The sequence below is a fragment of the Dendrobates tinctorius genome, unplaced genomic scaffold (genome assembly GCF_039654945.1).
Source record: "Dendrobates tinctorius isolate UK_male_01 unplaced genomic scaffold, ASM3965494v1 ptg000001l, whole genome shotgun sequence".
In the NCBI taxonomy this organism is placed as follows: domain Eukaryota; kingdom Metazoa; phylum Chordata; class Amphibia; order Anura; family Dendrobatidae; genus Dendrobates; species Dendrobates tinctorius.
The window spans coordinates 3148532-3162059 of NW_027361669.1; the positions used below are offsets into that span (position 1 = coordinate 3148532).

The following is a 13528-nucleotide window of genomic DNA, read 5'->3' on the forward strand; positions in this document are numbered from 1 at the left end:
GCAAGGGGTGAGTACTGAAACCGAAAGTAAGCGTCAGTGTGAAAGTGGCCTGTACAAGTGGCCTGTACACAAATAATTGCCTTGTACACAATTGTCCGTACACAATTGCCTCTTGTACACGGTTCCATGACCTTGTACACAATTGCCCGTACACAATTGCCTTGTACACAATTGTCCGTACACAGTTGCCTTGTACACAATTGTCCGTACACAATTGCCTTGTACACAATTGTCCGTACACAATTGCCCGTACACAATTGCCTTGTACACAATTGCCCGTACACAATTGCCTTGTACACAATTGCCTTGTACACAATTGTCCATACACAATTGCCTTGTACACAATTGCCTTGTACACAATCGCCTTGTACACAATTGCCTTGTACACAATTGCCTTGTACACAATTGTCATTGTACACAATTGGCCTGTACACAATTGTCTGTACACAATAGTCCGTACACAATTATCTTGTACACAATTGTCCTGTCACCAAAATTCAACTAACCGGGGAGCATCTTAGAATCCACCAGAGTGACCAGCGCAAAACTTTCCGGTGGAAGCCTTCACGGAGCTAATAGTACGTTATATGTAGCATATGTGGTAAAGCAATGTATTGTAGAGAAGACATGTTTTCACGTAAAGACATATAAAAAAAAAAAAAAGTATACTCTGAGAATTGCTACATAAGTGACATTTATTAATGTTCTGCTATATTTACATTTTTAACATAGTAAAATTTTAAAGTGAATTGCCCCATGGCAAATAAAGGTGCATATCAGTCTACACAAAATGCAACGTTTTGCTTACAGATTTTAAAAATCACATGAAAGTACACGTAAGTTATGTATGACTCCCACCCAATCCATAGCAGACAGCCCGACCCATGTTAAATAAAAAATACATCCAGATACTTTAATTTTCCAGTCCCAGTGTGCAGGTTAAAGCCAATGACAGCAGAACGTGCCTTCAGTGCAGATGTCATCTTATTCCGCCAGTGACTGCAATATAATATGAAGAGTCTACAACTATCTCTTAGATGCAAACAATTTCCTGCCTAGAACTGTAAAGTAATGGCTTTTCTACACAAAAGGTTAATTAATATCTTAAACATTAATGTGCATGAAGATGATGAAAACAGGATCAGTATATACGAAAGCTAATCAATCAATACAGTTATTCTGGAAGTTATGTCCATTTCCACCATGTGTCTATTACAGGATAAATTAATGGGCACAGACATCTGGATCATTTCTAATTTCACAAAAGATTAGAAAAGGATCATTAGCAGTGAAAGGGGGACCCTTCTAACATGGAGCCCTATCAGATGATCACATCCTTGGCATCTTAGCACTCACATATCCTCCAATTCCCAAACATATAGAACAGACAAATACGCAATCTCATCCCCATATTCCATAAAGGGATTTGGGAACTCGTATAGTGTCACCGGCATTCTGGAAACCAGCGTAGGTAAAAGCACATAGATTCCTCTAGTATGATCTGCTTAAAATGGCCAAATTAAATACCGTCTCATTATGGTTTCTCTCTCTATGTATTTGATTCCAGTTGCAGTAGTCAAGCTACTTCCAGCTCATCCAGTTATATTTCAACATATGCTCCTCAAAAGTCATCAACTTCTGCTGACATACACTATAAAAGAAAAAAATGGTTCACAGGGTACGCTCTGGACAAAAATTACATATCATGCTCGGTTCTTATGTCCGTTCAGACATTCTGATTGTCACTTCAACTTTAGGAGCAGACAAACCTAATCATAGAATGGTAGCGTTGGAAGGGACCTCCTGGGTCATCGCGTCCAACCCCCTGCTCAATGCAGGATTCACTAAACCATCTCAGACAGATGTCTGTACAGCCTCTGTTTGAAGACTTCCATTGAAGGAGAACTCACCACCTCTCGTGGCAGCCTGTTCCACTCATTGATCACCCTCACTGTCAAAAAGTTTTTTCTAATATCTAATCTGTGTCTTCTCCCTTTCAGTTTCATTCCAAATCAGCTATGCAAAAAGAAGCAGATGGGCCCTATTAAATACTATGGGGTGTATCTTTGTGTTTTTTTAGAAACAAAAAAAGGCCTGCCTGCAGAAACTTTTACTTTTGTTCAAAAATATGGAACCCTAAAAGGACCCCATAATAGATGTAGTCCCTTTGTTTCCTACTACTACTATGGTCTGCTTCTGAGAATGGAAGAGACAAAGGGAATATCTGAAAGGACATGTGAACAGAGCCTTACATGCAGCAGTTGTCCGTTTCCTTACTAGACTGGAATCACACATGCAGTTTTGATGCAGTTTTTTGAGTCACGGCTAGGAGAGGAACCCAAAAGACAGGAAAGAATCAAGGGAAGACATGTATTTCTTTCTTTTGTATCCAGCCCTGATCACAAAACTGCAGAATGTGTGAGAGATACATGGTATTTGTTAATAGCCTGTACTCCAGGCTTAGGTATCAACTGCCCCTGTTTGTTGTGTACTTTTCATTTTTAGGAGCTATAACTTCACATGGTTATTAATTAACGGACTTATCACTAAATAACTGCCAACGATTCGTGCAGGACTAGTACAGCATTTCTAAACTTATCCTGGGCTTAGCAGCATCCACATTTAAAGTGAACCTTATACAAGAGGCCATTTTTTTTTTTTTTTTTTACATTCGTAAGATCGAAACCTCTCGACAATCGCAAATATCAAATGCTGCGACCCCATGAATAATGGTTCAGTTCATTGTGCATATGTACATGGAGATGAATACATATTAGGAATAGCAGATCTTCATTACAAACATCCTTCCTTTGCAAAAGCAAGTCTGGTATACTCTAGAGATTGCGCTGTGAAATTAAGAAGTCAGTGTCTAAATCTTGTATACCTTTTTTTATCCCCAAAGTGGAATACAATACAATACACGAGAAACATCTGTACGGCAGTCGGATGAAGAATATGGGAAACCAAGGTAAAGCGAGACTGCCCTCTGCTGGCAGAAGGAGTGCAGGTCAATGTTGTCTGTGTGTGTTGCAAACAATATATAAGGCTTTATTAGTAATTCACAAACTCGATTGCAATAGCTTTGATTTATACAGTAGCCACTAATGATTCCAGAAGAATAACAACAAAATTCTGCAAGAACTATTCAAAGTTTACACCTAAAAACAAACAAAAAGGAAATGCTTATTTTCTCCTTCCTCGACCACAGTAACTTTGCCTATTTAAGATGTTTAGCTATTTAAAAGAGCTTTTTTGTGTTACTTTTCTTTGATAAAGCAGATAATATTTTCACTCTTCGGTGTGTGGAACTACGAGCCTCTTCCTGCAGGTGCCATTGCTTTTCGGCAGTTGGTTTTCTGGAGAGGCAGGAAGGTAGGGACGACAACACTGCAATGAGAATACGGAAGGTCACACCGATAATAGAGTCTATTTCCCTTTATGCAAAGCAAAGAATCGGACACAATGTTCATGTCACGGCACCCTTCATATCATGTGTTAAAGTCATAGGTTGTGCGCTCTGAACTGTAAAGTGCTGTGGAATAGATTAAAGAAATATGTAGACACAGGAGTAATAATTATGGCCAATGCGAATATACGACACTGGAAATCCACCCCAAAGAGATCCCCTAAAGTTAGCTGAGCCCATCTACAACTGGGACTGGAGAATGGGGGTACTCCAGACTTTCCCCCGACAGATGATGTTGGGGGAGAAGAGCATCAGAATGTCAGAATTCCATCACCCAATCCTTTTTGTTCTCAATAGATGTACGCCGCTGCCATAGGAATCGTTCGGCCAAGTGGAGAGTTACTAAACATGCTGGAGTCAGGAGGGATGGATCGTTCAGCTGACAGCTGACTAGTGTGTATGGGGACCTTGGGATGTCATTAATACAGGTCACAAAAGCATAGCATTGGAGACAATGAAAGGGGACCTTCACTTATTTACAACATTAGGCTAGGTGTTGACCACCAGGTATTCTCTCATCAGAATCAGGCAGATTGTTCAAATCATGCTCTGATCAAACTCTGATCTAAGTGTGATCCAATACACTCGGAAGATGAGAAAAAAAGGTCTCCACCTTCTCCATTCTATCAGTTTGTTGAAGTCGGTCCGCACTCAGATGTTATCCGAGCACAGTCTGATGCTTTCCACGGACTCATTTACTTGCATGGCCGAGTGCGTTCCGAATATCGGCTCAAACTTGGGCATGCAGCAGATTTATCCCTCGGTCCGAGGAAGCAATCTGACAGGTGCACGACCCCATAGTATAACATTGGTCTGAGTGCGATCCGATGTTTTGTTGGATCGCACTCGGACCAAAAATACACTTGTCTGCAAGAGCCCTTAGGGAGATTACGCATCGTGAAGACTAATAATGAGCCACAAATGGAAGGTAAAATGTCTGTGCAGATTTGGTGGACATCGTCACATCTTAAAAGGGGACGATAGCTTTCCATTAACAGATGTGCTAAATATAATTTTGTGGCAACACTACTAATATAGCATTATTAACCCCTTCCCTCTGCAACCAGATTTTAGGCTACTGTTTTTTCCTCCCGTTCTTCTTCCAAGAGCCACAACTCTTTTTTTCGTTTTCTGTCGACTTTGCTCTATGACTGCTTGATTTTTGCAGGACGGCTTGTAGTTTTGAATGACGCCATTCATTTTAAAGAAAAACAGGAAAGAAAATTTCAAGTGTGGTGAAATTGGGGAAAAAAATTCAATTTTGCCGTGATTTTTTGCGCTTCATTCTTACGGCGTATATTCTATGGTGAAAGTTACTCTGAATTACAATTCTCCAGGTCAGTGCAATTGCAGCAATACCAAACTTGTAAAGATTAAAAAAAAAAAAATCTGAATTTTATATAAAAAAAAAATATATATATTGTTTTTTTTGCTTGTGTTGCCATTTTTCGAGACCCATAACATTTTTGTTTTCCATTGACTGACCAGGATGATGGCATGTTTTTTGCATGGTTTTATATTTGGCTATATACAATGCTTTTATTGTTTTGGGTTTGTTTTAAAGGAGGACGGTTGACCAAAAAAAAACCCACATTTCTGTCATTTTGATTTTTTTTTATAGGTCATGGCATTAACCGATCTTGTTAATTAATTTTATATTTTGATAAACCAGAAGACCGGACTTTTATGGACAGACTGATGCCAACTATGTTTAAACTTTTTATTTCTTTATTTTTAATGGGAAAATAGAGGATTTGAACTTTTATATTTTCTTTTTATATTCATCAAAAATTTAAAAAAAATACATTTACTTTAAAGATCCCCTAGGTGACATTACCCTGCATTTGTCTATATACTGCAATGCTGCAATTGAAGATATACATTGTAAATGTTTTTTTCGTTTCAATATAGCTGAGCTTCAGAGGCGTACCAAGATGGTGGCAACGAGTGCCTTCAGCGGGCCCCCGGCTACTAAAGTAACCTGTTGGCACCCCATTACCGCATCACAGACCACTGATGGAAGCCGGTAAGTGCAAGAAGCAAATCTCCTTCCATTTAAATGCCGCAGACAGGAAAATGACAATTGCCTGAGCTCATCCTTGGCCATGTGTGCAAGAGGCAGATTTCGGCAATGTAATATAGTCTGTATCTGCCGTGTGTGGAGAGAGCTTGGTTCCTGTGCCCCCTACATGTAGGCGATATTGCCTTAAGGGGTAAAGGTTTTCCTCCTTCGGGAAGCAATGTTTCCATGTTAGATGAGACTTCTTAACTTCTAATTTTTCATGCTTGCTTATACAGTACAACGTCTATCTTACAATTCTAAACAAGGAGGACTGACTGGGACATTGATGGTTTACCAACATAACGCCAGCAAGCCCATCTGACAACTTCAGACTAGGAGAAATAACTGGGTTTGGTTCAGTTTAGTGCAACATCCACATCTAACAAAGACAGACTCTGTTGGACTCACCAGACTTTGTACAGAAATGCATATTACCAAAGTGGGAACTGACTGACTCCCTCATTAATGTCAGATAGTACCTCAACAGCCTACTAATAATATCTTGGACTCGACCTTCATGGCATGTAGCACAATGGTACTGGACCGCAAGTCTCAGAGTAATGAAGTCCTGGTTCAGAAAGCAAAAGGCCAGAACCACGTCACAAGGCTGCAGGCCAGAATCACATCACAAGGCTGCAGGCCAGAATCATCTAACGAGGCTGCAGGCCAGAACCACGTCACAAGGCTGCAGGACAAAACCACGTTACAAGGCTGCAGGCCAGAACCATCTAACGAGGCTGGAGGCCAGAACTACGTTATGAGGCTGCAGGCCAGAACCATACTATGAAGCTGCAGGCCAGAACCAGGTCACAAGGCTGCAGGCCAGAATCACGTCATAAGGCTGCAGGCCAGAACCATGCCACAAGGCTGCAGGCCAGAACCATGCCACGAGGCTGCAGGCCAGCACCATGCCACGAGGCTGCAGGCCAGAACCACGCCACAAGGCTGCAGGCCAGATCCATCTAACGAGGTTGCAGGCCAGGGTCAGAACCACGTCACAAGTCTGCAGGCTAGAACCATCTAACGAGGCTGCAGGCCAGAACCACGTCACAAGGCTGCAGGCCAGAACTACGTCACAAGGCTGCAGGCCAGAACCACGTTATGATGCTGCAGACCAGAACCATCTAACGAGGCTGCAGGCCAGAATCACATTATGAGGCTGCAGGCCAGAACCATGCCACGAGGCTGCAGGCCAGAAGCACGCCACGAGGCTGCAGGCCAGAGCCATCTAACGAGGCTGGAGGCCAGAACCACGTTATGAGGGTGCAGGCCAGAACCATCTAACAAGGCTGCAGGCCAGAATCACGTTATGAGGCTGCAGGCCAGAACCACACCACAAAGCTGCAGGCCAGAACCACGCCACAAGGCTGCAGGCCAGAACCATCTAACGAGGCTGGAGGCCAGAACCACGTTATGAGGCTGCAGGCCAGAACCATCTAACAAGGCGGCAGGCCAGAACCACGTTATGAGGCGGCAGGCCAGAACCACGTCACACGGCTGCAGGCCAGAACCAAGTCATACGGCTGCAGGCCAGAACCATGCCACAAGGCTGCAGGCCAGAACCATGCCACAAGGCTGCAGGCCAGAACCACGTTATGATGCTGCAGGCCAGAACCATCTAACGAGGCTGCAGACCAGAACCACGCCACGAGGCTGCAGGCCAGAACCACGCCACGAGGCTGCAGGCCAGAACCACGCCACGAGGCTGCAGGCCAGAGCCATCTAACGAGGCTGGAGGCCAGAACCACGTTATGAGGGTGCAGGCCAGAACCATCTAACGAGGCTGCAGGCCAGAATCACGTTATGAGGCTGCAGGCCAGAACCACACCACAAAGCTGCAGGCCAGAACCACGCCACAAGGCTGCAGGCCAGAACCATCTAACGAGGCTGGAGGCCAGAACCACGTTATGAGGCTGCAGGCCAGAACCATCTAACGAGGCGGCAGCCAAGAATCACGTTATGAGGCTGCAGGCCAGAACCACGTGACGAGGCAACAGGCCAAAACTAAACCCAAGAATGTAACCCCAAACCGAGGCAGTAGGCCCAGGCATTAGAAACTGGAGGGCAGGCAAACTCCTTCAAGCTGATGTTAAAATCCCTTGAGTCAACTGGACCAATATCACAATCCCTACTAGGAGTTTTTTCAGACCACCCTAAAGGCATGTGCCCATGTTACATTTTTGACGCATTTTTTTCTGTGTTGTTTTGTCACAAAACCTGGAGGTTTAGAAATAGGGCAGAGGCTGAACAGAAAGATGAGAATGTTGCATTCAGGGCAGATTAGAGAATCCTTTTTAACATGATAACATTGCACAGTTGCTCTACTGCAGAGCTGGGCAAACTGCAGCCCGCAGGCCACGTCCGGGTCTTTGGCTGTTACAGTCTGGCCCAAAGACCGAGAAAGCTGGAAGACTGAAACAGTGGCCCACAGGCTGCACCATGCCCTCGCACTTACCCGGCGGAAGGGGGTTCAGTCCGATGGGTGTCGCAGGTCCGGGTCCGCCCATCTACCCCTTTCTAGTGTTTGGGGATGAACAGTTACATGAACGTCTTGACCAGGTCTGCAGTGGCTGATATTTGCCAGTGGATGGGGCTACTGAGTGCATTACATAATACATATGGGTTTACCTTATAAAGAGTCTACAAAGTGCATTACGTAACACATACACAGTACCATTTACATACGATACATACCAATGTCTTACCGTTAATAAATAAAGAGAACCCTAGTTCTGGGAAGAGTGGAAAAGTTTTCTGGCATCTTCCGAACCTTTGCATAATTAATAAATCCTCTAAGAAACAGGAGGAATCCTAGAAAAAAAAATAATGTGGGTATATGATGTTACATTCTCTGCAACATAATGGTCATGGCAACGACTGCAAACAGATCACTGATGAAGGCTCCAAAAGTAGATCATATGTTGGGGAAAAGTATTATGTAACTCACTTGCCATGGATGAGTATGAAGTTGCCATTGTTTCGGGCAAGCTGATGGCTGGGCTTTAAGTCATCCATTATAAGGGTGCATTCACATCAAATATATCCATAGCCTCTTCCCTATTCACCCAAATGTCTTTTTGGTCTACATTCGGCCAATGCATACAAGTATACCATTTTTTTTTACTGCAGAATCTACTTTTTTTTTTTTTTTTTTAACATGAGAGCCAATGAGTATTGTCTGACACTGTATACCTATACGTATCTGTTGAGAAATCCTTCTAATGTACACATCTGATATACAATACAAACACAATGTGAATGCACCCTTACCAGAGATATGGGTCTGGCTAAGTTAGTTAAAAGATATTGTTTCAATTGTAGAAGCCATACGGCCAAAAACACTTGCCTATGTGGAAGCACCCACAGGGTGACCACGGACCACATCCCATCTCATTGGGTTTAAAAATCGGGATGCAATTTGGCATCATGGTGGGCAGTTTGGAAAGCCTGTAGCAAAGTGCAACTTCAGCAATCATCCTTACATTTATTACAGGCCAAGCTAAAAATGTGCAAATTATTGGGGCACTTATATGAATGCTCATATCAGGTATAAAAAAAAAATCCAAATGCAGTATGCACCTTTTATTTGACTAGGCACATTTCTCATCATGACCCTGTTTGATGTCATTGGTGCAAAATTACTAATTAGTGTTCTCATATACTGAGTAAAATTCCACTTTCTGTAGAGTAAAAATACTAAAGACTAGTACTTACCCAATACCAGGAACACCCACCAAAGCCAGTATTGTCCATCAAAATATCCAGGAAAGTAGGTGGAAAACTGTGCAGGAAAAGAAAAAAGCAGAATGTTATTATCATGTATAACAAGGGTAAAACATATTTTTAAATGAAGACATGAAGATCTTCTTTATAAGCAGATATAAAAAAAATATGAGGATTAACATACACTACACGCACAGTCTACAGATGAAATGCACTTCTAGTCTTGTTATATACATCTTCCCCACTAGAGGTCAGGCTTGACCATAACAAGTCCTTATTACGAAGGAAAGCAGAAGGCTCAAAATGAAATGGGAGGCAGTAATAGAAATGGGGGGCACAAAATGTACGCCCCAACCTATACCTTAAGCCTCATACAGACATCCCTGTACAACCTGTGATGCATGGACTGGCCATGGGTCTCCTCACCTGACCTGGACAGCCTCAGACATCAGTGTAGGAACATTGCATTCCTTACACTGACCACGAGTTGTGGACGTGTAAAGCCGGCCTAATTCAGTGTTACACAAGACCATGATGATTTATAGACAAGTCCGTAACTGAAGTAAAGAGTGAAGTATTTTTATGTATCAGTCATAATGACAACAATTGTAACCCTAAGCAGCCCATCCGTTTTGGACATGGCACATATCTGCATTTGTACATTTTTGTATTTGTATATAGTATATATTAGCTGAAGAGCCCGGCGCTGCCCGGGCATAGTAACTAACTGTGGTTAGTTATAGCAAATTATAATTATCCTCCATCCCATAGTGCCGTGCCCATATACCCATCATACATATCCACGATCCCATAGTCCCGTGCCCATATACCCATCATACATATCCTCCATCCCATGGGCCCGTGCCCATATACCCATCTTACATATCCACGATCCCATAGTCCCGTGCCCATATACCCATCATACATATCAGCCATCCCATAGTCCCATGCCCATATACCCGTCATACATATCCTCCATTCCATAGTCCCGTGCCCATTTACCCATCATACATATTCGCCATCCCATAGTCGAGTTCCCATATACCCATCACACATCCTCCATCTCATAGTCCCATGCCCATATACCCATCATACATATCCTCCATCGCATAGTCCCGTGCCCATATACCCATCATACATATCTGCCATCCCATAGTCCCGTGCCCATATACCCCTCATACATATCCTCCATCCCATAGTCCCGTACCCATATACCCATCATACATATTCGCCATCCCATAGTCCCGTGCCCATATACCCATCACACATCCTCCATCCCTTAGTCCCATGCCCATATACCCATCATACATATCCTCCATCGCATAGTCCCGTGCCCATATACCCATCATACATATCCGCCATCCCATAGTCCCATGCCCATATACCCCTCATACATATCCTCCATCCCATAGTCCCGTACTCATATACCCATCATACATATTCGCCATCCCATAGTCCCGTGCCCATATACCCATCACACATCCTCCATCCTATAGTCAACCATTATGACATCATAATGAGCGGCGAGGCTTGCAACCTCATGTGGCTGCTCGGACAAAATAATTGCCCACCCCCGTCCTAAAGAAAACCATTAGCATCACTAATATTAATAATCGGATGATAGATGCATCATTTTTCTGCTTTGTGATCTGCTACACAAAGAGGTGTACTTCACGTATTATTACAGTACAGAAGTCTATGGGTAAGGGAAGATTCTTCTTATGTAGGAGAACTGCGCAGACTAACACCCATTATAACACAGCACTATATTTCAGCATTAACAGGAATGGTGACTGCTTTAGTACTTACAACAATGCTGCACGTGATGATAGTTGAAGCTAATTAACTGGATGATTAAAATCCCCACCCGTATAATGATGACTCAGGGACTAATCATTTTACCTCATTTGCATAGATTCGCAAAATGCTTGGACTACACCTTAGTGCTGTGATTGGCTGAAAGTTTAGTTTGTCGCCAACGCAGTTATGAGATTAATATCCTGTGGCTGTGTCACCAGGATTCTCCATACTAAACTCTAGGTGACTGAAGAGCTGAATATTCTCTATGTACCCTATGCGATACATGTGAATGACTCCGGATAACAATCCTTTGGGTTTGGACATACTTTCAATAACACTTACTCGCACAATTAAGATCCATTTAATCAAGGAGAGGCCAAATCCAGAAATGGCTCCATATCTTCCAGCTGCTGAAGTAGTCAGACAGAACGAGAGGAAGAATCCGATCCAGTTGAACAGAAATGCCACTGAGAAAGGAAAATATACACGTGGTACATTAGATATTAGGATAAGGTACCCTATTACCTTGCTCATTTACCTGATCATAAATGGCAAGAGTCACCTTCTCGGAAGGCACATAGAAAAGTAATAGAAAAAAAACATACTTATATATTATAAAAAAACGTACCCATGGGTTGGGCCTGATATCCTGCTATTGCAGCTCAGTCCCATTTACTTACTGACCTTTCCCGGGGGGCCTGCTCACTGCAGTACTTTGCTCTGCCCTCAACAGGTCAGATAAATACGCCTGCGCAGGAGCGCGATGACGCGGAGCCATGAAGTAAGGAGGACAGCGATCATAAGATGGGAGGCGCTGGACACGAACCTACGACACCCATTGGACCTGACTGCCCCCCCTCCTCCCCGGTGAGTATAATAAAACTTATTTTTCTTATCTTTCAAGTCGGACTGAGGGCTTATCTCAGCATTATAGAATGCTGTAGATAAGTCCTGAAAGGCAGTGGCCGCATCTCATATCGGCCAAAATTGCTGACAGGTGCACTTTAAACAGCAGCGAGAGGAACACCGGCAGCATCTGCAATGCGCGAGTCACTTACATACATTTGCACCCAGCATGTATATCATATGTCTTCACTGAGTTAAAGCAAACATCTTAGTCAATATACTTACTGAAAAACGTGAGCATAAAAATTCCATCGTTTCCTATCCTGAGCTGATCTGCATCATCAAAATCATCCCTCGCCACAAAATCGTCATCCTGCCACATAAAGCCACTTATTAGAACAAAATGATAACCCAAGGAAGAAGTATTGACTGTCAAGATAACAAAACACATTAAAACAATGGGAGAGATTTATCGTAAAAATGCTTGACTTCACAAGAATGAAATTGGCCCAACTGCTACAGATATGGAAATGTTGTATGTGGTAATATAGTGTGCAACTTCCTAGGAGTGTTAGATGCTTTTTTTCATTAAAGGAATCAGCTTCAGTACAAAAAAGCTCTCTCGATACAGAAAGTTATGCTTTACAGCCTAAGAAATGAGCTAGGCATGGGGAAAGGAGTCTAGGCGCTGGCACGAGTCCACTGGATGGCTACCCCCGGCTTCTACCCCCAGAGTCTAGGCGCTGGCACAAGTTCATTGGATGGCTACCCCTAGCTTCTACTCCCGGAGTCTAGGTGCTGGCACGAGTCCACTTGATAGCTACCCCCGTCTTCTACCTCCAGAGAGTCTAGGCGCTGGCACGAGTCCACTGGATGGCTACCCCTGGCGTCTAGGCGCTGGCACGAGTCCACTGGATGGCTACCCCTGGCGTCTAGGCGCTGGCACGAGTCCACTGGATGGCTACCCCTGGCGTCTAGGCGCTGGCACGAGTCCACTGGATGGCTACCCCTGTTGTCTAGGCGCTGGCACGAGTCCACTGGATGGCTACCCCCGGCTTCTACCTCCAGAGTCTAGGCGCTGGCACGAGTCCACTGGATGGCTACCCCCGGCTTCTACCTCCAGAGTTTAGGCGCTGGCACGAGTCCACTGGATGGCTACTCCCGGCTTCTACCTCCAGAGTCTAGGCGCTGGCACGAGTCCACTGGATGGCTACGCCCGGCTTCTACCCCCGGAGTCTAGGCGCTGGCATGAGTCCACTGGATGGCTACTCCCGGCTTCTACCCCCCGGAGTCTAGGCGCTGGCACGAGTCCACTGGATGGCTACCCCCGGCTTATACCCCCAGAGTCTAGGCGCTGGTACGAGTCCACTGGATGGCTACCCCCCGGCTTCTACCCCCGGAGTCTAGGCGCTGGCACGAGTCCACTGGATGGCTACCCCCGGCTTCTACCTTCAGAGTCTAGGCGCTGGCACGAGTCCACTGGATGGCTACCCCCGGCTTCTCCCGCTCAGCTTGGCTTACTTTAGAGGTCTCTCTTACACACAATTAGTGGAAATGCTGTCAGTCTAACCAAGCTGAGGCCTGTTTCAGTTTTTTGACGTCAGTAAAAATCTGTCGTTTTGCCAAAAAAA

At 44.1% G+C, this 13528-nt stretch overlaps 1 protein-coding gene across 2 annotated transcripts in view; it reads right to left on the minus strand.

Moving 5' to 3' along the window:
* Positions 1-677: 677 nt before the first annotated feature.
* NDFIP1 (Nedd4 family interacting protein 1) overlaps positions 678-13528 on the minus strand; it is a 73076-nt gene continuing 60225 nt past the window's right edge. Inside the window, exons 4-8 of one of the 2 annotated variants that reach the window (XM_073581004.1) lie at positions 12183-12270; positions 11394-11518; positions 9243-9309; positions 8223-8339; positions 678-3387 (exon numbers count right to left, since the gene is read on the minus strand). In XM_073581004.1, coding sequence (XP_073437105.1) covers positions 8236-8339; positions 9243-9309; positions 11394-11518; positions 12183-12270 — 384 coding nt within the window. In that variant the 3' untranslated portion in view covers positions 678-3387; positions 8223-8235. The remainder of the gene's footprint in view (positions 3388-8222; positions 8340-9242; positions 9310-11393; positions 11519-12182; positions 12271-13528) is intronic. The other variant, XM_073580434.1, reaches the window with a different exon arrangement.